A 24,471-nucleotide genomic window follows, 5' to 3' on the forward strand; every position below is an offset into this window, starting at 1 on the left:
TGCTACCGTTTGAGAGAGCGCAGCTTCATGTATGTACATATTTTGTAATGTTCATGATTTGATCAGGTTCAATTTAAACAATATCTATCTGCCTAATTATCATAACTTGACTGCAATTAGGTAACTGAAACAGTTAGGCCGTTTTAGTTTTCTCCCATGGTTTTATATTAAAAATCATTAAAACATGTATGCATTAATGTAATTGAAATATTTTTATGCCATACAGTGAATATACATTCTTTTCCTGCTGCATTCACTGTGACTTGCTTAACCTTTGATGCACGACTTGTTCTGAATGTCTGTACTTCACGTAAGTTCACAATCATGTTCCAAGGTGTGACTTTGCGAGATCTCAGCCATTTTTGACAAGAGACCTCTGGGATTGGCGTCAAAAAAAATTTCTTGTTAGAGGTTTGGATTTAGCTCGGATTATTTCCCGCGCTTTAGTCGCTGCGCTCGCTATTAACGGCAAACTAACAACTCTACTTTATAACACACGGGATGATTTCAGCTTCTCCATCGTCAACTTCCTATATTTATGTAGCAACATTCCATTATCAACCGCATATGGTGTTTATATTTCTTAACTGATTCAATACGCAATAATTTGTTCTGCTTATGGTAAGATTTTTTAAATCGAAGCAGACAACTGAAAAACAAGTTGATGGTACAGGAGTTCCAACAGTCTCGTTTAAAGTCAACATTTTGCAAATTCTATAGTCGTTGTAACGATCTAGTTTGCCAAAACAATCTATCAATGGGTCAAATGCTGCCTAACGTATTTCATACCGATGTTGGGCCGTTCTTGGTACCTTTTATTAGGTTACTTCTTCTCCTGGTGTCCTATGAGCACAATCCATGTTTTTGCCTCCCCATACTCTCAGTGCATTGACATTGAATCGCTTTTCTCAATTTGATTAAAATCAGATCTTTTGGTCTGCTAACATAGCTATCTGAAATAATTTAATAAAAGGTCACGTCAACATTACCTTTCGTTTAGAATATCAATAAGAACTATCAGCCAATCAGGTTGCGCCATACGGATAATGACGTCTCAGTTATAATTCGTAAACGAGTCACAGTAATCTCTCTCGTCACGTGATGATCCGGGTTAGAATACGTCCTCAGTACCCCTTGCTTGTCGTAAGAGGCGACTAAAGGGGGCGGTCCTTAGTATGAGACCGTAAAAACCGAGGCCCGTGTCACAGCAGGTGTGGCACTATAAAGATCCCTCCCTGCTCAAAGGCCATAAGCGCCGAGCATAGGCCTAAATTTTGCAGCCCTTCGCCAGCAATGGCGACGTCTCCATATGTGACAGAGGGCCTCGGTTTTTGTAGTCTGATACGAAGGATCTCCCTATTTAGTACCTCACGTTTGTCGTAAGAGACTAACGCTTTCCATAATTGATTTTGATAATCTTTTGAAACAAACTGAATACTAGTTCATTAATCCAAATTATCAAACGTGATACCAATAATGACAAGGTGGCGATTGCACTTGTAGTAAAGATGTAATTAGTGTGTTAATGGGTATTCATACCACAAATTACATTATGAAAGTCAAATGAAAAGCAAGCTAATCGCTTTCCGGAAATAGCCATACCGATAAAATTACTTATTGATACGTATGGGGACTTTCAACAGAATACCAAACTAACATCAAAGATGATAAATGTATTCCAGATTGCGAGAGACAGAATTACTGTATTGCCAATACAATTACATCGTTATGATGCAATCTCGTGTCACATGCATTTCAATTTAGCGAACGCGATTTTCTACCGGGAGTTGTGCAAAAAGTAATTTGACAGTTTTAAAGTGCAGATGCCTAGAAGCCCTGTACATGTTTAATATAGACAGAAACATAGCATGTTCTTCAAAACAGTCAAACATTTGTCGTTTAGAAACACTTCTAAAGCACCCTTTTTATAGACAAGTTCTTGTAGTTTTCTTCGTTTTCATTTCTTCTATAACTATAATGAAAAATTGAAGATAACGAACAGTAACCAATCTAACCTTATAACTCCTTTAAAAAAAATACAAAATGAAGAGTGGGGCAAAGATAGACCCCTGGATATTATGTAAGTATATCAGTGGTGGGATCAGTTGCTTAGGAGGAATAAGCATCTTTAAAAAATAACTGGGAAGAATTATATAACAAATGTACACTATACATGCATTTGTGTCAATGAAGTTCTGAGCTTGTACCTACAGTTATCGTATCTTGCGCAGTTGTACACGAAAGCTGACCTCATCAGGGAATGATAGATACAGTGAAACCTGTCCTATCTGACATAAATTGGGAGACAGTTTTCATTGTTGGAATACATTGTGTGTTACAATGTAGTGGTGAATAATTGAGGTGCTAGTTAGTTATCCATGTAAAACTTATATGGTACCAATTCCGATGCACCAGGTGCGCATTTCGACAAATAATGTGTCTTCAGTGAGGCTCAAGCCGAAAGTTTGGAAATTCGAAATAAAAATAAACTTGTAAAAGCTAAAAGGAAAACTAGAGTGCCAAAAACTATGCATGAGAGAGATATAATCCCTAATTTTGAAATGAATTTCTCAAATTTATCCCAGCAATTAAATATACACCGGTATTTTCATGCTAGTAACGAAGTACTTAGCAGTACACGACACGAGTTTTATACACCCCACCGTGGAAAGACCACGGTGGAAAATCCACGGAGATACACCGTGTCCTCCGGGTTCCACGGTGTGTGTTATTTGCGAATACACACAGCTGCTAAGAGCTCAGTTCTGGCCACGGGCGCCTTGCGGGAGATGTGAAAATGTGCCGCAGGCCAAATACTCATGATAAGGGTGAAATTTTAAGAAAATCAAAAATGTCAATACTTTCCCTCCTGATACTTATATTGTTTTTCAGCGTTTTGAGCCAATTCCAACGATACCAAACACTATATATTATGTTTTTGAGAAAACCTGGTTTTGAATTTTTTTCTTTTAGTCTTTTGTTCTTCATTAAAATATTCGTAAATTCTATAATAATGCGTACTTGCAGGCAATTCCTGTTTTGAATGCGAATTAGTATATTCAGTAAATGAAAAGCATACATGTACAACATGTAATAGGGATATTTAATAATTACCGATGTGATCTCTCTCTCTCTCTCTCTCTCTGTGACAAATGCGCTGTTTGACATAATTACTTTCATCATATTGTGTTAATATGCATCTTGACAAATATAACTTGATCCAATATAGAAATTAGAGCATTGTCGATGATTAACAAATTGGAATTAATTTATTACTTAATTTATGGAAGCAAAAATACAAACCATCGAATTATTTATTTTTAAAATCCCGAGTTTATTACATTTGACGGAGACTTATGTTCAATGTATTTTCAAATTGATAGAGGTTTTCATTAAAAAAAAATTTCATCGGGAGTGTCTGGATAATGTAAAAATGATTTTTGTATAATAAGTATATACCATGCAAATTCCTAGGGTCTTTGTCACAGTATAACTAAATTACGGTTAACTAGTTTGGGTTTTGACTTCTTATGAAAAGTGTGAAATATATTGGATCGGCGAGATATCAGATCTAGTCTAAGATCACGGGTATCTTGCGCCGACCCAATATATTTCACACTTTCCGCAAGAAGCCAAGCACTTCTGTTGATTTCAAATACACGGATTAGCTGACCCCCAATTGTTCTATGAGGGCGAAAACCCCTTCGAATTTGCATGGAATGTACAAGTTATACACAGGTCATTGTTATAGTCATACATCATAGTACCGCTAAACCGACAAACATTTTTATCTTATTTTAGATAACTTATCGAATGACGAAGTATGACCAAACTGCAGATTGAACTTTATAGAGCCCCGTGCTAACATTATTTATATTTTTCAATGTATTAGAAGGGGTATGTTGCCGGTTAAGTTGTGTAAAATTCTTGACAGGCAATAAGATAACAACAACAAATGGTGCTTAAATTGTCCGATTACGAAAACCTTAGGGGGGGGGGGGTAGTAGTCTGAAACTGTCTCAATTCCCCCTTCCGACTTCAATATCTTAAATCGTGCAGTGGGTAGATCGCTACGAATGTAGCACGGAAAGTCACAGAACAAAAAGTTACAAGGCTAAATCCTTAACTTTCAAGTTTTCAAATTACACCCTCTCCGATTCTAAGTGTTTGTAATCCTCGGTGTCAAATGCAACTAGTTCATGAAAAAAAGACTAATATCAATGTAAACAGAAATGACTTAACGATTATTTGCTTTTATTCATATACCCTATCGATTATTAAAATCTTTAATTGTTATATGAAATCATTTTAAAATTTAGATGCATTAGATAATGAAAGCAACACACACACACACACACACACACACACAGAGAGAGAGAGAGAGAGAGAGAGAGAGAGAGATTGGTAATCATTGATTATAATATTCATGAATGTATGCAGATACGGGAAGTTTAATACGTTCAGTATAAATCTTGAAAGTATAATTTCTTTCTGTTTAATTATCCATCCACTTTCATTCTGATATTTTTTTTTCTTCATTTCTTTACACGTTAAATTTTTCGGCTGGTCCGGGTTAGGACTAATGAATGAGCCCCCCCCCCCCCCCCCCCCCCTTTCTAAAACGACGTTACATGCTTAGCTGTCCATCTCCCTCTCAGTCAAAAATAAAATAAATACATGCTATATATATATACTACAACATCATTGGATTTACTATATAATTCTTCGATTTCACCCTCATAATACATGTTAATGCAAGCGGACTATCTAGGCATTTTTTTCCATCTTCGCTAGCCAAGATTATTCGTCCACGAAGGCACAGATGACTCAAAACCCATTACTAGCGGAGATGAGATGAATGTCACCCCCGTATGATGTTATAAACTGACCAAAACCTAGTACTTTTGTTTTACAACTTTCATTCAGAAGACGCGCAAGTTTGTGAGTCACTGAATAAACGAGAAAACATCTGCATTTTTATTTCAATCGTTGTCAACTGTATACTTTGTTATATTTCAAGACTACATGTACTCAATTCAATTTATTGGATCTCATCACCATTATGCAATGGTATACAAAAATATAAAGACAAAAAGTTGTTATATATACATTTAGTAAATAATGCATGCGTGTAATGAAGTATTTATTAAGTTAGGAAAAAAACCCACGTTATTATTAATGTGAAGTATGGGGATTCTAGGTAGGGGAGCACATTTTATTTTATTATTTTCTTAATGAAAGTACGGAGTTTTCTAAAGGTTTGTTTAAAAGTAAAGATATTTTTAATTTTTTGTTTGTTTAGGTGATAAAATTTTTATTCTTTGCTCACATTGCATCACAGTTGAGTACATAATGAAATTCATTCCTAATTACAATCAAAAATAAACCACTGCTTATGGTACACATTTCTTTGAGCTGCTATTTATCAAATTGAAATTACTGGCATGTGATTGTCGTTGTTCATGACCCTTCTTTTATTTGGTGAAATTGTGCTGCACGTGCCGTGAAACAATGTACCGACGAGTGGTAGGAAAAACACAGGTGTTTATATACAGGATGTCGAGAATTTGGGCGTTTCATAAAAAGGTGTGAACGTCTGCAGGGAAGTCGACATACGGATATGTACCCAAAATACCAACGTATCATTAAAGAACAATTACAAGAATTTAATGATTGATAGCTAATTTCTAGATAATTAATGGGATGGGGGCATGCATGCTGGCCAAGAGAAAAGGTTTTTTGGGTGAATCATTTCGGATATTATTTCTTTGTTTCATCACACGGAGGTACACGGTGGCATCGACAGAGGTACAGGTGACATCCACGGAGATGGGCGGTGGCATACACGGAGATCCTCCGTGGACTTCAATGTCTAGCTCGCGCGGAAGAAATAGGACTTCAAAGGTGCCGACAATTTTAAAGTCCCACCGTGTTTGGGGCAAATTTGTTCCACCGCGTTGCGTGGAACACGCATAAAACTCGTGTCGTGTACTGTAGCTACTGGGCTGAATTCAAAATAGTCTGTATAACAAATATTTCTGATTAATCTAACTGAACTGAGGTCTCAATCTGAATTAAAAATTGTCGCTATAACAAGTGTTTCTGATAAATTTAGCTGAACTTAGGTCTCCATTTGAATTAAAAATTGTCTGTATAACAAGTATTCGTGATTAATCTAACTGAACTGACGACACAGGTAATCATAGCTTGAAAGATTTATCGGATGTATATTTAATTGCTGTTATAAAATTTAGAAATTCATTTCAAAGTTAAGGATTATCTCCCTTACGCATAGCTCCTATCCTTAGACGAATTTGACTCAATTTTTATGGCAGTCTGTTTTCCCCTAAGATAGCTCTAAAACTTCATTGTTATTTCGGATTTCAAACATTTCGGTTGAACATCACTGAAGAGACATTATTTGTCGAAATGCGCGTCTGGTGCATCAATATTGGTACCGTATAAGTTTTACATTATGACCCCTGGGTCGAGGCCTCTGCTGGTGGACTGTTAGTCCCCGAGGGTCTCTACAGGCCAGTAGCTAAGTACTTCGTTACTAGCTTGAAAATACGGATATATATTTAATTGCTGTTATAAAATTTAGAAACCCATTTCAAAATTAAGGATTACCTCCCTCACGCATTGCTCTTATCCTTAGACCAATTTGACTCCACTTTTTTGGGCACTCCGTTTTCCCTAAAATAGCTCTAAAACTTCATTGTTATTTCGGATTTCAAATATTTCGGTTGAGCATCACTGAAGAGACATTATTGGTGAAATGTGCATCTTGTGCATTAAAATTGGTACCGTATAGGTTTTACATTATAGTCAGTTGAAGAGAATTTAATACCCAAAAGTAGAGAAACAATACAGCAGGATTTGGAATGAGATGGTTATACGAATGAGATTTTGTATTGCTTATAGGAGTTATGAGATTGATCACTGTTTGTTATCTTCACCTTGCATACGTTATTTCAAGAAGTCACAGCTAGTCTATACTTGGTTTTTACAATACCTGAATATAGACTGAACTCTATAATTATGTATATTGCCAATCACAGGCTCTTTAAACCACCACGGGTAATGGATGATATTCCTTCCAAATCATGCCGCCAGTTCCTTAAGCTCGAATCTACAAACAAAGGAATAGACACCGTCAACATAAGCAATATTCTTCTTCCTGAAAGGGTTCAGTCGTGTATTCCAACTTATTTCAAGTTTACGTCTACACTCTGTATTTTCTACAGATATACTTCTACTGTTTCAACCAAACTCTTTAATTATAACAAACTTTGCAGTGCCTAGATATAGACCATCTTATACGTCTTATAAGTCTTATACTTATACTAACATCTTCTTGTTCTTCATCTTCTTTCAATTATACTACAGCTGGACATGCCATTACTGGTTATGTTGATATAGTTGAAAATGAGGACCTCAAATCACTTATTCTAAAAGGTCCTAAATACAGAAAACCTTGGTCTTTCAATTGGCGACAGATCTTCATTTCTATTATGAATTCTGTCGAAAATTATGCTAGACGTTGGGCTAAATATAAAAAAGAACTTAATACATTATCAGAATGGGTTAAAAGCATAACAGGAATATTAAAATCCTGCAATAGACATATTAAAACAAAAGTACGTACCATATATCCTTCTGTGTTTAGTAAACCAAAAGCGATAAAAGAATTAGATAGGTTACACGAGGAATATGTTTTACTGACGAAGCTTGTAGCAATATTGTCTTTGTAAGGCTCATTATTACAACTGTATTTTACGAACTTGGCGTTAATTCCACTTCTGATAATCGTACTTACTTATACTCCAATTGCCCTTTCAAAAGATAAAATTCTTCAAACCCATGCTTTAGATTTAGACACATTTAATATCCCAGTCAATGGGTCAAATGAATATGAGTTACCGTACCTATACTGGATTACTAAACCATATAAAAACCCTTACAAACAAAGATACATTGCTGGATCCAGTAAGTGCTCTACCAAGCCCCTATCTTTGCTACTCACGAAAATATTAACAACTGTGAAGGAGAAACTTACTGTGCGACTACATATGCCAGAAGTGGTGTTAATCAAATGTGGATTCTAAAAAAATCTTTAAAAAAAACTTTTAGTAAACTTGAAATCACAAAACTTTTCCCAAATCAATAATATCAATACATATGAGTTTTCAACACTTTACACGTCCATTCCTCACGATAGATTAAATATTAGTCTTTTTAACATCATAGACAGTTCCTTCTTCAACAAAAATGGAAAACGGGAATATTTATAGCTAGTGATCAGTCATCCAAAAAATTACTTTGTTAAACACCACTCTGATTTCACGCACAAGTACTCTGAAGTTGAAATTTAAAAAAATATGCTAGAGATCCTCATTGACAATATCTTCGTGGGCTTTAGTGATCAGGTCTTCCAACAGTCTGTTGTTCATATGAAGCAGAATGTATTAAAAAATTTCTACGTGAGAAAAAAAGAGCTCTTGCTGTTGCCTTCAATTCGACATTTAGATATATTGACGACGTTTTGTCTATCAATAATGATAAATTTCATTCATATGTCGATTCGATATACAGTATCCCTGTGAGCTCGAAATAAAAGACACCACAGAGTCGTCCACTTCTGCTTCATACTTAGATATTTTATTGAAAGTAGATTTTAATGGCAAACTTACAACTTAACTGTATGATAAATAAGATGATTGCAGCTTCAGCAACGTCAACTTCCCATATTTATGTAGCAATATTCCATTATAACCTGCATATGATGTATATATTTCTCAACTGATTCGATACGCAAGAACTTGGTCTGTGTATGATTAGTTTTTAAATCGAGGCAGGCTACTTACAAACAAGTTGATGATACAGAGGTTTCAACAGTCTCGATTAAAGTAAGCAGTTCGCAAATTCTATGGTCGTTATAATGATCTAGTTTTCCAATACAACCTATCATTGGGCCAAATGCTGTCCGACGATACCGATTGTTAGACCGTTCTTGGCACACTGATTTTAACTGCGGATAACTCTGTTTACTTGATCGGATTATAGTTCTCGCGGCGGGTGTCACCGGTCGACAGGGGATGCCTACTCCTAGTCACCTGATCCTATCTCTGGTATACCCAGGGGTCCGTGTTTGCCCTACTCTCTATTATGTTTTGTATTGCTTGTAGCAGTAATATGAGATTAATCAATGTTCGTTATCTTTGCATTCCATGCAAGAATACAATGTTTATATAATTTAACTAATCGGTTAACAGATAATTGTGGGTAACCACAAAGTTATGTAGGAAATCTAGCTGCCTAAACATGTCCTAATATCATAAAAGCAAGATACTGTTTCGGTCAAAATATGTCCTGTTAAGAAAAGTCACTAAAATATTGAATAAGGTATTGAGAATGTACCATTTGTAAAAATGGTCATTATCATTTTTATACTCCCATCTATTATGTACGTGGTACACTTACATTTGATGCAAAGCGGAGGATGCATATTGCTTCTCAAGGTCAAAGTCGTAGTATAACTTAATAGAAAAACCTTTATCTTGAAAATTAGTAACAAGCTTCTCGGAGGAATATAAGTTCAGCTTGCGTTTCAGCTGGATTGGTGACCGTGACCTACACTTGGGGTAAAAGTAGGTCAAACAATTTTCCAAATTTTCTATGCTATGAATACAGGTATTGCCCTGAAATTTTCTCACAACTACTCTCTCAAAGAAATACATAATCAGTTCGCATTTCAAATTGTTTTTTTAATCGATTGGTGCACCGTGACCTACGTTTGGATTAAAGGTCAAGTAATTTTCTAGACTTTTTCTTCATCATGATTTCAGATATTGCACTTAAAGGCTAGCGGGCGTATGTTGTACCGTTAGTGGCACTCATGTTACTTTTAAGGAGCTATAGTAAAGTCATTTGTGTAAAATATTCAAGGAAAAACTGACGACGTCGCCTACGTTGACGTTAATTTTGTATATATATACAGGCCATTGTCGGAAAATAAAACTTGCGCCAAGCATAGAAGTAGCAGTTGTCAATCAATACGTGTGAAACTGTTGGTTTTGTACTGCATTGAATGGATATGAAATTAATGAATGCAAAATCAGAGGCCGCGAAACTGCAAAAATTGCACATTTACGAGTGTTCATGGAAAATGTGAATGGTGCAGAAATATAAAGTTTCGAACACCATATTGATAAAATATTTATATAATGATATATTACATTTATTTCGCCTTACAAAGTTTTTTATTGTGAGGTAATTTTTAAGATTTATGTATATATTTCTCGGTGTGTTGCGTGTTTTAAAAGATGAAAGGTAGCTCACCTTCCCATCACTGCATTTTATATGAGGTTTGGCTTATCACCAATGTAATTTCTCATAAAATGGAACACAACGAAATAGCATCGAGAAGAATTTCGAGTTCTTGTATTCAAAGGGGCATGGACATGATTTGAACTGATTTTTTTTTAAAATCTTATTTTCCACATTTATTGTTTAAATGTATTTCTAATGGTCAGCAAAAATTTGAATATCAGTTGTTGAGTTGCAAGTGAGATACAGCCCGCACGATTCGTTGTGATATTAACAAGGGTCGTACCATGTTTTTGTTATACATTGCTTAATAGAAAATATCATGTTTAAAATAAACTTTTTGTGACAAACACTAGAACCTGTTGAAATATGTTTAGAATTAACTTGTGGATTGCAAATCTGCTTTAAACGAAACTCTTTGTATATCAAACCTACGTAAACAAACACATTTACACCACAGAGTCTGTGGTGGATTTAGTGTAATTTTAGTGATAGATGTATTTTACAGTCTGTGGTGGTTTTAGTATAATTTTAGTGTTAGATGTATTTTACAGTCTGTGGTGGTTTTAGTATAATTTTAGTGATAGATGTATGTTACAGTCTGTGGTGGATTTAGTGTAATTTTAGTGTTAGATGTATTTTTGTCTTCGTTTTATCGTTCTCTGTTACTACTAGCCATATTATGTAAAACTGTTCGTTTTTACTGAAGAAGGGACTTTGACAGGTGTTCGTGACGTTGATCATTTCAGTGCTACAATATCATGAATCTTATAAAGACTGCTAATCTAGAGCAGGACATGGATCCCGTGAAACACTAGAAGTGCGAGCAGGTGTTTGGGAGAAGTAAGTATCCACAGTTGACCGCTCATACGCTCGGTGAGCCCTCTATCTTGATTAAGTTACGATATGTAGCCAACCAGTTAAGATAAGGTAATTTGGGATCATAGTTAAATTGATTATAGGAGTTGCCAACACACAGATTAACCTCTGTGAACGCATCTTGTTTGATATGCTACTCATCGGGATTAGAATAATGAACAAGACGTGTTGGCAGTGAAGTAATTCTATTAGCAAAAGAAATGTCTTGGCACAAGAGATAGGCACGTGGAATATGAAAGCCCTATCACCAACCATGCATTTAAACGTAACGTCCATGGTTAACGTTTTAAGCAGATTGACGAACTTATCTAATATTATGTGTCCGAAAATATTCGATCACGGGGGCAGAAGAGGTGAAGATAACAGTGATGATTCTCATAAATCCTGTAAAGAATACGAAATTGATACCCAATGGCAGCTTGTATTTACAACAAGATCATAATAACGACCATAGAATCTGCGAAATGCTGACGAGAAACCCCGTAGCATCAACTTATTTGTCAGTAGCCTGTCTCGGTGTAAAATTCATCATACGCAGAACATGTTCTCACGTATCAAACAGAGATAAAACACTATATGCAGGTGATAATGAAATTATGTCTTTCTTTACAATATTCATATCATTTACTGAAGGTGAATATCTTTTTTTCATTACATATTTATTTCTTCATTTACATATATATCGGCCCCATCGATTGCATTTTTGTAAAATTGTGCGCTTTAATAATACGTACATTGTATGATCAATGTTTCGTTTTTTATTGATGCTGTTGATTTCACAGAGTGTGATCCGATTTTCTGGATCACCACACTGTGGATCAGTATTCTCTTAAACTGATGACGTCACAATGTAATGTATTTTTGGAAAATATCGACCGCGTCACAAACAAAACTGTGTACACAAAATATAATTTCACCGCATGTCTGTGCTTTAGATAATTTGGATTACAGTTATTATTTTAAGGTCGATTGATCTTCATGTGATGTCATAGGGTTTTTCAAAATTCTTAATAAATTAAACTTTTCACATGATAGAAATATATCTTTCTGAGGAATGTTATTCACTGGATATAATAAAATATCTGGTAAACTAATAATACTGGAAAAGTTTATATTTGCCATAGATAATCAATTATTTATGATTTTGAAAATGTCAAGGCCAATAACTCCTATGCTTGAATTTCCTTTACTGGATGTCTATTATACATTGGTTTCCCTAATATCCACAATTAAACTATACATATTTATGAATTAGCAGTTTTTTTTAAAAACTGTTGATATCTAAATTTTGTCAGTTTCAAAAGTTGTTATCTATTTTTATCATTCTGTTTAACGAAAATGTGTGATTTTCTTATGTTGATGTATACTTCTGTTTTTGATGTCTGACATCTTTAAAAAGGTGGTAACATATACATTTTCTGTGGTTATTAATTAAATTAAACTATATTGAGTGAAAATTAATAAAGTTTTTTTTCTCCACTTTTAACCATTAATATTGATAAGTCACATGAGGATGGAGCTACCTTAAAAATGTGGATTTAAAAATATATAAGTGGGTATATAATAAATTTATCATTACTACAGTAACTTGGTCCGAAGAGTTGGATCACGTCTCGTTGACAGGCGCGGATCATCAGATCAAACTCAAAGCTTCGCGTCTCGAGTGATCTGATTATCCGCGTCTCTAAACCCAACGTGATCTGACTATTCGGATCAAGTTACTGTAGTAATAATATATATTTACATGTTATAACAGTACAGAAGGCATTTCAGAACAATTTTATTGTTATATTTCCAACAACAGTGCAACGTAATTTGTGTTCATCAATTTACACACGAGCATACAAAAATAATTAAAGTCATATTTAACCATCGTACATATCACATGACCAGAATATGATAACACTGTCCCACAGAGCACACATTCCGTATATATGTCTGTGTGCAGCAGGATCATATGAACATCTTGAGGGAGGAGGGGGTCAGAAGCAGACTGAAACTTGTTTGACTATACAACCAAAAACTAGACTTTCTTTAGGAATAACGTATTTCGTTTTGTATGTCGACGTGACTCATCAAAAACTAGACTTTATTTAGGAATAACGTATTTCGTTTTGTATGTCACGTGACTCGTCGCAGTTTACACCCTCGAGTATTTTCAAAAATGAAATCTATTTTATTTACGTTCTCTTTACTTTTCTATTGAAATCTGTTTTATTTACGTTCTCTTTACTTTTCTATTGAAATCTATTTTATTTACGTTCTTTTTACTTTTCTATTGAAATCCCTGGTCATTAGTTTAACGTACTAGTCTAGAATTATCAAGTAGTTCTGTATTCATACGCGCAATATTTACAACAGCTGCGCGTTCATTGAAGAAATGCTTAAAGTGTAACAATTTGTAAAGGTATCTGAGACAAAAATACTGATAACGTAAATATGACCATATATATATATATATATATATATATATATATATATATATATATATATATATTGCAATTGGTTTTTAAAATAGTAGATAAGTTGTATACCAATGGCATAATATTTCCTTTAATATAGATAGAGTGAACTAACGCGATGTACATGCATAACTAACGAGAAAATGGGGCGAGGTATGGAATGTCTCAATATTCAGAAGTAACCAAAAATCTAAAAGGTACAAAATAGGTCCACTTTGATGATTGAGTTTTGTGTAAATAATTTAATAAAACTTCTCGAAACAAAAAATACGTTACAATTGTTGCTTTTGATTCTGTTGTATACGACTGTGAGTGAATAGTATGTAAAATGTAACACATAAATAAGATAGTATGTAAAATGTAACACATAAATAAGATAGTATGTAAAATGTAACACATAAATAAGATAGTATGTAAAATGTAACACATAAATAAGATAGTATGTAAAATGTAACACATAAATAAGAGGGCATCAGAAGAAAGCTTAAAATAAAACTCGGTTTACTTATTGGACAACAAAATGTCAGTCATTAAAACCGAACTAATGCCATTTTTAGTCAGTAGAAAGACCAAATGTAAATGTACAGTGGATTCTTAATTATAAATCCCAACACTGCCATGACGGCCTTTATGAAATACAACAAATATTATAAATTAAATCTGATTAAGTACAAATATGACCCCAGCAATTTGCCTTTGTGAAACACTATGATCCTGAATGTAGTCACGTACGACTTGCACGAACGACCATTATCATACAAAAATACGTGTGACCTTTCCTTGCATCGTTCATGCAGTTTTATATCGTGTAGATCAGATGCTGTGCCTAGGGGGTAAAATTGTGGGCCGCCATTAGCAAAAAAGAAATTTAAATGGGGGGGGGGGGGGGGGGGGGGGTAGTAAGCCAACCCTTTCCTATGTAATTTCTATGAATGCTCACGTTGCTTTGATTATCCAAAGCGATATACTTTGGATAACATATCAGAGGAGTGGTTTGATTTTCTACAGAAGTGTTTTTCTACACAATACAGCGACCAAAGTAAAGTTTAATATACAACACGTGCTGTCCAGTTGATGGAATAAATTATGGTCAATCAATTACTTATTTGCGGAATGCTCGAAGTACATGCATAGTCCCCACCCCACCCCCTTTTTACCCTTATGTGATATCAATAAAAAAGATTGTACTTCGGGCTCGAGATTCATTTTTTTCGTCAACAACATCTTCGCTATCGAGGGTTACCGGTATTCTCCAACAAATTTCTCTTATACAGTCACTGTGCCATATTTTGATAAATATAATACAATGTAGTGTTATTTTGTCGTATAGTGCCGTGTTGTCGCACATGCGCACTGTGTAGTGTACACTGTCAATAGTTTGTACAGTGCCATTATAGTTTAATGTGTTGTGTTTAAGAGGAGAACGCACCCCTGTCGACCGGTCACAACCGCCGTGAGCTCCATAAACGGGAGTAATCCGTAGTCAAAATCAGTGTATAAAGAACGACCTAACAATCGGTATGAGTGTCCTGTTTACTGCAAAGTGTACATATACTGAGCAAATAATATTGTAGTGACGTCTACATCATTGTTGCATTTCACAGTGTACATATAATATACAGGTACATCGTGTAGTGTACAAATATAACAGCATGCAGACACAGGGGGCGGATCTAAAGACGCGATTAAGGGGGTTGTACACCTATTTCGTTGAACATTTCATAAACATTTGGTCACCTTTTTCAACTATTCACCCACTCCCCTTTCCTGGGTAGAAGAGGCACAAACTCGGGTCTCGCCCCTTCCCCTATTTTTATACGTCCCAAGGCATTGAATATATGTATTTTTAAAACCGAAAATGGACGTAGATATTCAAAAACAAAACTTTGACACGACAGCTGATGAAAAAGGAAAAAGCGAAGATAACGAACAACAATCAATCTCATAAATCCCTTAAAGATGCAAAACTACAATAGGAGTAGGACAAACACGGGACAATAGAAGTAGGACAAACACGGGACAATAGAAGTAGGACAAACACGGGACAATAGAAGTAGGACAAACACGGGCCCCTGGACACAGCGCAAGTTTGATAGTTAATTCACATAATAACATTACATATACATTTAGTTAGGAAGATTAAACAGGGCAAGCTATAGTATGCACCGGTACTGTTCATACAAATTAATCATGCGGTACAAAGTCTCACTGAAATCATAAATAAATGACGTGTACTACATCAATCTAAAACCATTACCAAAATAAACCAAGTCGTGGGAACCTGCAAAAAAGTGTAAAAATACGGAAACTCAGATGTGCTCACCATGATGAATGTATCCCAGGGGAACAAAATTAGTTTACAGTCAATAAAATTACATCAAATGCTGATTGAACACTCTGTCATGTGCTTTTCGCATGGTCCAATTTATCCAAACCTAATTAGCGAGATCGATGAAATCTTAAATGGAAGTTTATGCATCGCCAAAAGTGACACACATCACTGTTAAAGATTTCGTAGATTTATAGAACAAGGGAAAACATGAATATACTCTAATAAAATTCTGATAATTAATTACCTTGTAAATCATGTGGGAAGTAAACCTGTTCAAACTGGACTACTACTCCCGTGGGGAGATCATCGATATCGAAGTTGGGTTACCCGGTATGTTCAAACATTAAAATTGTTACCATTCCTGCTTTACATACATATAGTTACCAAGGCAATAACTTTAATTGTCCTTGGCTTTGGCCAAATGACCTTGATCAGGATCATGATATATTAATCAATGCTTCTAATGTTTAAGTTACGACCCAGACAGAGATTTGAAAACTTTTTCTACCCTTGATCTTGGCGTAATGATTTTGACTCAGGGACTTCATTTCTATTACAAAATCACGACCTGGAAAAAAATAGTGGGGCGATCGGACGGACATGGTGATTCCGATATAACCCTCGCAGACTGTTTGCGGGGAGAATACAAACTTTGTGCGTGGGGGACATAAACAGATTCATCATCGATACACATGTCAGCTCCAATATTGATGAGAAAAGTAAATTGTGTAATATATTAATTAATGAGACCACTGGGGAATGAAATGAATGATGTATATAACGCGGGAAATTGACATCACATTTCTGTCGTCGCTTCCTCCATATGAACTGTGGGTAATGCACTGAGCCGTGACACGCTTGGAAGCACGGGCTCCGTGTTCATTCTCTGTAGTCGCCGTTTCTCCCTTTCGTCCATCGTGATGGACAACTTCCTGCTGTAGTTTTTATAAATAACACTATCCTGCGGTCTTTTCACAATTCTTATGCTTTCCAGGTTTTTAGGAGTGTGTTTATACCGGGGCTCGATAGGCTGCAGAATACGAATACTGTCCCACTGTTTGTAGAAAAATACCATGGCAACAATCCACACGGCAACCACGATCAGAATAAAAATTATTTCCTCTGCCCGAAATCCATAATTATGGAGTCGTACCGGATCTGTGTTTTCTGAAAAAGAAAAAAAAATCCATGTACATTGTAGTTCTTCCTGATCAAACTCGAAACCAAATGCTGGACAAATATGTAGTTAATGGTGGATTCACCGAGAATTCAGGCAGGGTGAACAATGTCAGCACCAGATGGGCAGATAAATTCTTGTTTTAAAACACTAGATCACAAAGTTTACCCGCCGTAAAATGGCTAAATATTTGTCAAAACGGCGTTACACCCCAAAACAATCTACATGATCAAAGTCAACAGTTTTTTTTTTTTTTTTTTTTTTTTTTTTTTTACTGAAATAGAGTTTAAGGAACCTTCGTTATAAAGGATTATATTTGCATTACAATTAAGTTTACTGTTGCAGGAAGTTTGGTAATGAGGTCATAATGACCCGTGACGTCATGACAAGTGCTAAGTTTCGATCGATAAATATCAGAATATATATACATCGACTATTTCACATGTGTAACATCTGCATTAGTGAAAATTCTCGATGAGACGTAAATAAAAATGAATCGTGTAACATCATTTCAAAAATGTCTTTCCTTTGCGCCTAAACAAAAAAGTCTCCATGATTTGTCTACACATATTTTAACTAGAAATGGCTAGACATATCCCGGGGAAATTAAGCGTTTGGTTGAAAACTACGTCTAAAAAGCGCTTTCTTTTCCACATATTAAAAGTCAGCTGTGTAATTGTGAAATCGAAAAAAACAAAAAACAAAAAACCAAAAAAAAAAAAAACCAAAAAAAAAAAACCAACTGTGGGATTGTAAAAACCTGATACCAATAGTTGTCAACATTCAACTAATACATTCCGGTGTAGATTAAATCTATTTATAGTCACATCAAACATAATACTGTCCATATCACAGGAAATGTCAACTTTGAAGAATTTTCTAAAAATTCAATCTAGAACCACAATTTCCATCATTTAATTAATGCAACATTCACTGATAATTACCCGAATTGCATAATTCTCCAAGTGCAAGTTCTTGGCGTTGCATGCGTTTGAAACCATTTAACGCATGTTTTCCTTACAACACAGGTATATATGGTACATGGTGTATGAGATTATACTACTTACATGTACATGAAACAGATATTTCCCATTATAATAGATAGATTGATTGACTGAATAGTGTTTAACGTCCCTCTCGAGAATTTGTCACTCATGGAGACGTCACCATTGCCGGTGAAGGGCTGCAGAAAAGTTGGCCTATGCTCGCCGCTTACGGCCTTTGAGCAGGGAGGGATCTTTATCATGTCACACCTGCTGTGACACGGGACCTCGGTTTGTGCGGTGTCTTCCGAAGGACCGCCCCATTTAATCGCCTCTTACGACAAGCAAGGAGTACCGAGGAGCTATTCTAACTCGGATCCCTACATGATCCCATTCTAATAGAGCAACGGCATTAATTCTTATAAACCTTAAATAATCCTCTGAATTGATATAATTTCTGCAATTCACATTATCGTGTAAATATACATGTACATATTGTTTTACAAATTTAACACGGATTGTTACACACCACATATCAATATATAGCTTCAAGTCTTCAACGTGGAGTTCATTTACCCCAACCCAATAGCATCATCTGAGATATCACTGATCTCCGATTATACATTATAGACGGTACTTTATGGTTATCCATTGGTAAGAAAACAAGTTGGGCGAAAATAGTTCCTCGTAAACAGTATCTTTATCCTGGCGTATTTGGCATCAATGATACGCATGCAATTTCTCTCTAACGCTCAGCTTTGCAAAGGGGGTAACAAAATGTAGTGTTGCTTGTAATAAATCTATCCCGGGACGCGGAACTTCGCCTACCTAGATCAATACTTCGTTCACGAATAGTTCGATTACCTAGATCAGTATTTCGTTCACGAATAGTTCGATTACCTAGACCAGTACTTCGTTCACGAATAATTATATTACCTAGACCAGTACTTCGTTCACGAATAGTTCGATTACCTAGATCAGTATTTCGTTCACGAATAGTTCGATTACCTAGACCAGTACTTCGTTCACGAATAATTATATTACCTAGACCAGTACTTCGTTCACGAATAGTTCGATTACCTAGATCAGTACTTCGTTCATTAATAGTTCGATTACCTAGATCAGTACTTCGTTCATTAATAGTTCGATTACCTAGATCAGTACTAGTTCATAGTTTTCTTACCTGGATCAGTACTTCGTTCATGAATAGTTCGATTCACTGGATCAGTACTAGTTCATAGTTTTCTTACCTGGATCAGCGGTTGTGAACTCCACTGAGTGACTGGCGTTGCTGAAGAGACCGCTGTCCGCGATAGTTACCATTAAGAACCTGTAGGTAGTCAGCGGGTAGAGATGGCGGAGGGTCACAGATCTCAAGAGACCATTGAGAGTTTTTGTCACGCTTTCCTGGTGACGTGAAGCCTCGTAATGGATCCGGAAGGCCGCTATGGTAAAGTTGTTCTCTTCAATCACCCAGGATATCTTTACTTCCGTTCCAGTCACCCTCGTCTCGTTGACGACAGGGGGCGCCACTAAGCCTAAACGAGATTAAAAGAGAACATCAACACTTCTGTTTTGCTTCCGTGACAGGTGCAGTGGGAACCTTTATGTACGCATTGCGCATTATCCTCAGCTGGTCCCTCATCACCGGAACCCATTACTTTTATTGATAGCTGTCATAGCGCTGTTTCTCTCATAGATAAAGGTAGCGGAAATTAGAAATCAGCAAAACGGCAAGACAGATATGATAAACACTCAGTACAGCAAGAACATACGTGGTTATAAAATGCATAATGGGCTGCGGGATATTTTGGAAATATTGCATGTCTATGTCGCCGTTGCAGTATATCAGCCTATTTATAATGTCACACGTCATCACTAAAGCTTCGCTCATTCATAAGAGTACATCAGCAATACGAGTTCATACAGATAACGGCGAAATTGTTATTGTTGGCGAAGAGGTATTTGTTTATAATCTGACAGAATCTCAGACATGTGATCACATAAAGTGAAATGTATTGATTTTTATAATTTCCTGCGATAAGCGCAGACCGCAGAAAATATTTCTCAACCAAAATATATGTCAAACAAAGCAGAAGTTGAGGATCAGCTGTACGATTACGAGTGATGGTTAGGGTCAAAGTGAACACCCCGTAGCTATTGACGAATCTCCCATGTTATTGGTATATAATTTTTTCCAAGGAGACCACTGGACAATTTGGAATATACTAAGAATATTATTGATACATTTTACATGTACACCAGACAACAATTAACTAGACAATGTTTTCTTTTATGTATTTCTATATTTTTTGGTTTTATTCGTTAGATATTTGTTTTATTTACATCTGTACATGTAGTTTAAGTGCATATTGTGAAACTGCAAATTTCTAAGTGCTGAACTGTGATCTAGATTTTTGCTTTACAGACGAACAAAACATCTAGACGTGATATTCACATCAAAGACCTTCACTCGTTGATGTAAATCAGCACCGGTCTGATTTCTCTCCTTCTGAATTATAAATGCAATTAATTAACAAATCGTAATCCATTCCTCCCACGACAAGCAGCAGCGACAAAGTTTAATTCTTGTTAAGGATATATGTCAGCTTTGATCTAATGTAATCAGTCGCATCCCTCACGTGACGAACTCACAAGGTAACCTGTGAAATCTAGGATACTGCTGCAAAGAAAATTACCAACAAAAACAACGACCACCGACTTGAAACGTAATACTGCCGACTGCATAATACAAACACTGATGAAGTATTACATTTGGATTGAGGAACTGAATAATCCAATGGGCACCGATTCTATTCGTAGCCTCTCTCATTGAATCTAATTTTATGCATAATTATAGTTAGACAACTGGGATACGAGGCACAATTGCATTTAATAGCCCTCGTTATCACTGGAGACCGTATATTACAAAATACGCCCTCACTTGAGCATTGGAAGTCATGAAGAGTGTATAACACGACGTTATCGGCGTATTAATCGCTTCAATATGACAACCGCTAATTGTAACGGGAAATGTTACATATGCACTCCTCCCCCGAGAAAACGCCCCCCTCCACCGCGTGTCGAGTATATCAAGTATATTCATTCTAAAGGAAGGGATCGACAGGTTCAAAACCGATTTAATGTTCTCAAACAATTTATAAAGTTTTGTTTGTGTTACGTATTTGTCACTCATTGGAGACGTCACCAGTTGGAGGTGAAGTATCACAATTTAGACCTATGCTTAGCGCTCAGAGTCGTAGCAGTGAGGGTTCCTTTCAATTTCGTAGAACTGAATTTATTTCTAGCTGCATATAAAACCACCCAATTCAAATATTTAATTGTCTCCGCATACAAGGGCTACCTTTACCCCCCCCCCTCCCCTAACATACAAGGGCTACCTTTACCCCCCCCCCAATAAAAAACATAGAAGTGCTACCTTTACCCCCCCCCCCCCCTAATAATAAACGTATTGTTATACATATCATTTTAAAAATACATTCATAAACACAAATATGAACCAAACCAATGAAAACATATTCCTCATTTATTAGATGCACATGGTATCGTTTTGGAGTCATTTTCTTCTTCATTCTAGAACACTAAAACGACAACCATGAGCCTGACCTTATCTTGTAATTTTTTCACTCGGAATGCTATGGGCACCAGTATCAAGCTTATTATTCACGCATACTTACACGTGATGAACAGCGATGGCCAGTTTACTTCACATGTTATGCCTTTCGCAAACTCAATGGTCGTTATAATGATCTTATTTGCAAATACAACCTGTCATTAGGTCGATTGCTTTCTGGCGTGTTTCATACCAATTGTCAGACCTTTCTTTGCACGCTGATTTTAACTACGGATTACTCCGTTTACCTGATCAAGGTATAGGTCTCACGGCGGTCAACAGTTGATGCTTACTCGTAGTCACCTGATCCCACTTCTCGTGTGTCCCGGGGTCCGGGTGTACCCAACTCAAAATTTTGTATTCTTTATAGGAATTATGAAATTGGTGAAAGGTGAAGACAACGAACAGTGATCAATCTCACAACACCTATAAGCAATACAAAATATATATTTGGGCAAACATGAACAGGGCCCTGGACACACCAGAGGCAGGATCAGGCGCCCAGGAGGAGCAATCACCCCCTGTTGACCCGCCACACTCGTTTGTTATTGTCACTTTTTGCAGTAAGTGAGAGTTAAGTTTAGTAAGATGAGAGTTAAGAAGATTGGTCATTTTTGGGTTCATTTGTTGCAGTAAGGTGAGAGTTTAAACAGAGACTTAAAAGTTTAAGGGGAACTACATCTTTAAGGCAGGCGTCTGGTGATGTCCTTGAGGTTCCATGATTTTAAGGTGACTTGCTTTACGAGCGTGGGTCTTACACTAAAAATAATCTTTATACAGCATGACTCGTACACTAAAAATAATCTTTATACAGCATGGCTCGTACTCTAAAAATAATCTTTATACAACATGGCTCGTACACTAAAAATGCGTTGCATCTTTCAAAATATCATTTGATCGCGAAGGTTTTTAGTAAAGTGAGCATTGGCATAGGCATTGGGGGAAACTTAACATACGCCTGTGACTACGTGCTACTATACGTGTAAAATTCCTATCTCATCAATGTATTAAAATCAGCATTACGAGGATTGTGAAGGTGAAGATAAGGAACGGTGAACAATCTCATAACTCCTATCAGCAATTCAAAATAGAGAGTGGGGCAAACACGGAGCCCTGGATAAACTATATGTGGGATCGGGTGCTTAGGAGGCCCCACTTGCTTGTTGAATGTGGTGGTCCTTCGGATGATGACTCAAAAACCGAGGCCCCTTGCCACAGCAGGTGTGACACGATTAAGATCCCTCCTTGCTCAAAGACCGTAAGCGCCGAGCATAGGCCTAAATTTTGCAGCCTTTCAATGACAATGGTGATATCTCTACATGAGTGGAATTTTTTTGGAAGAGATGTATACAATAAACAACCAACCAAATTCAACATGAAGTATTTACGTTAACATTTACTAGCTGTGACATTTAGACAAATCTGATTTGATGCTACTTAAACAGACTGAAACAGAAAGTAAAATTTCGTAAGATATAGTCAAAAGCATGCTTCCGGAAATGGAATTTGAAAAATATATGACAAAATTTCATTTCGCCTGTGAAAAGAGCAATAGTTTGGGTAGATCACATATATCTAACACGGCAAAACCCAGTATTTATAAAGGATAGAATAATGATAACTCGCTTTAAAAATCAGAAAGCAAATCGCTGTATGTCACACGGGAGGTGAGGGTCATAATCATTGCAGCTAAAAATGCACAACCCGTTTTCATTTTTTCTGCAATGTTTGCTACCTTCGCCTTCCGTTCACCTAATCAACGAAAGGCCTTTATTATATACATTTTTAGTATATCTTTAAAAATATATATACTACCGAATAAAATATAGATGTTATTGGTCACGTAACAGCTGAAAATCACCTGACCCTTACTAGTCTCCATATTTGGTAACCATTTCCATATTTGGACGATGGTAAGGAAAATAGTCCAAAAAGGGCAAACTCTACACATGAAATAAACCATCATATAATGCAGGTAAGCGTTACTTAACGTTATCTATTAGACTTATTGAACTAAACAAAAAACCAGAAAACACTTTTATACAATTTCAACACGATGTAGCAAAGTAAGTAGCGGACTTCGTGGATTGTTTACATTCACACGCGGACAAACATCTCTAAAAACCGGTTCTAACTAGATAGAAACAAAATGTATCTTTACTGTTGAAAATGACAAGCAACGGGAAATTAAGAAGAATACATAAAAACGAATCTGAACATCCCTTAATGAGCTGAGAAGATCAGTACCCGCTGCTGCAAAGAATAATTACAAGTTAATTGGCTATGCCTGTCTGCTATCATGATTTAGTCATCTAAGTGGGATATCACACGAGCGCTAGGCAGACGAGAAAACATCCGGACTGGGACTCAGACTCCTCGCCGTTAGATGACGTTGATCTATCCAATTCCCGATGTGCCAAGGACGCGAGGCTATCTTCAATATGTCACACAAAGCCTCGGAAACTCATTCTGTAAATTACGGCCTCTCATTATAAGAATTTCAAAACGTGGATGAGACCAAATGTGTTTGTGAACAGCAGATAACGATTTTCAATGGATCAGAATAATATTAATGGATTAAAAAATACATTCATCGGCTTAGTAATTAATCCCTTTGGTACAACACGACTAATAAATTCAGCTGTAAATTGGTTTTCTTTTTCCCCCCATTCTAA

The 24,471-nt window shown here is 36.2% G+C and overlaps 1 protein-coding gene across 1 annotated transcript in view; it reads right to left on the reverse strand.

Annotated features, from left to right (window-relative positions):
• Positions 1–12,973: 12,973 nt before the first annotated feature.
• LOC125664533 (uncharacterized) overlaps positions 12,974–24,471 on the reverse strand; it is a 65,642-nt gene continuing 54,144 nt past the window's right edge. Inside the window, exons 2-3 of the mRNA XM_048897313.2 lie at positions 19,413–19,700; positions 12,974–17,169 (exon numbers count right to left, since the gene is read on the reverse strand). Of these exons, the coding sequence (XP_048753270.2) occupies positions 16,799–17,169; positions 19,413–19,700 (659 nt within the window). The 3' untranslated portion in view covers positions 12,974–16,798. The remainder of the gene's footprint in view (positions 17,170–19,412; positions 19,701–24,471) is intronic.

Source organism: Ostrea edulis, chromosome 1, assembly GCF_947568905.1.
Source record: "Ostrea edulis chromosome 1, xbOstEdul1.1, whole genome shotgun sequence".
NCBI classification, from domain to species: domain Eukaryota; kingdom Metazoa; phylum Mollusca; class Bivalvia; order Ostreida; family Ostreidae; genus Ostrea; species Ostrea edulis.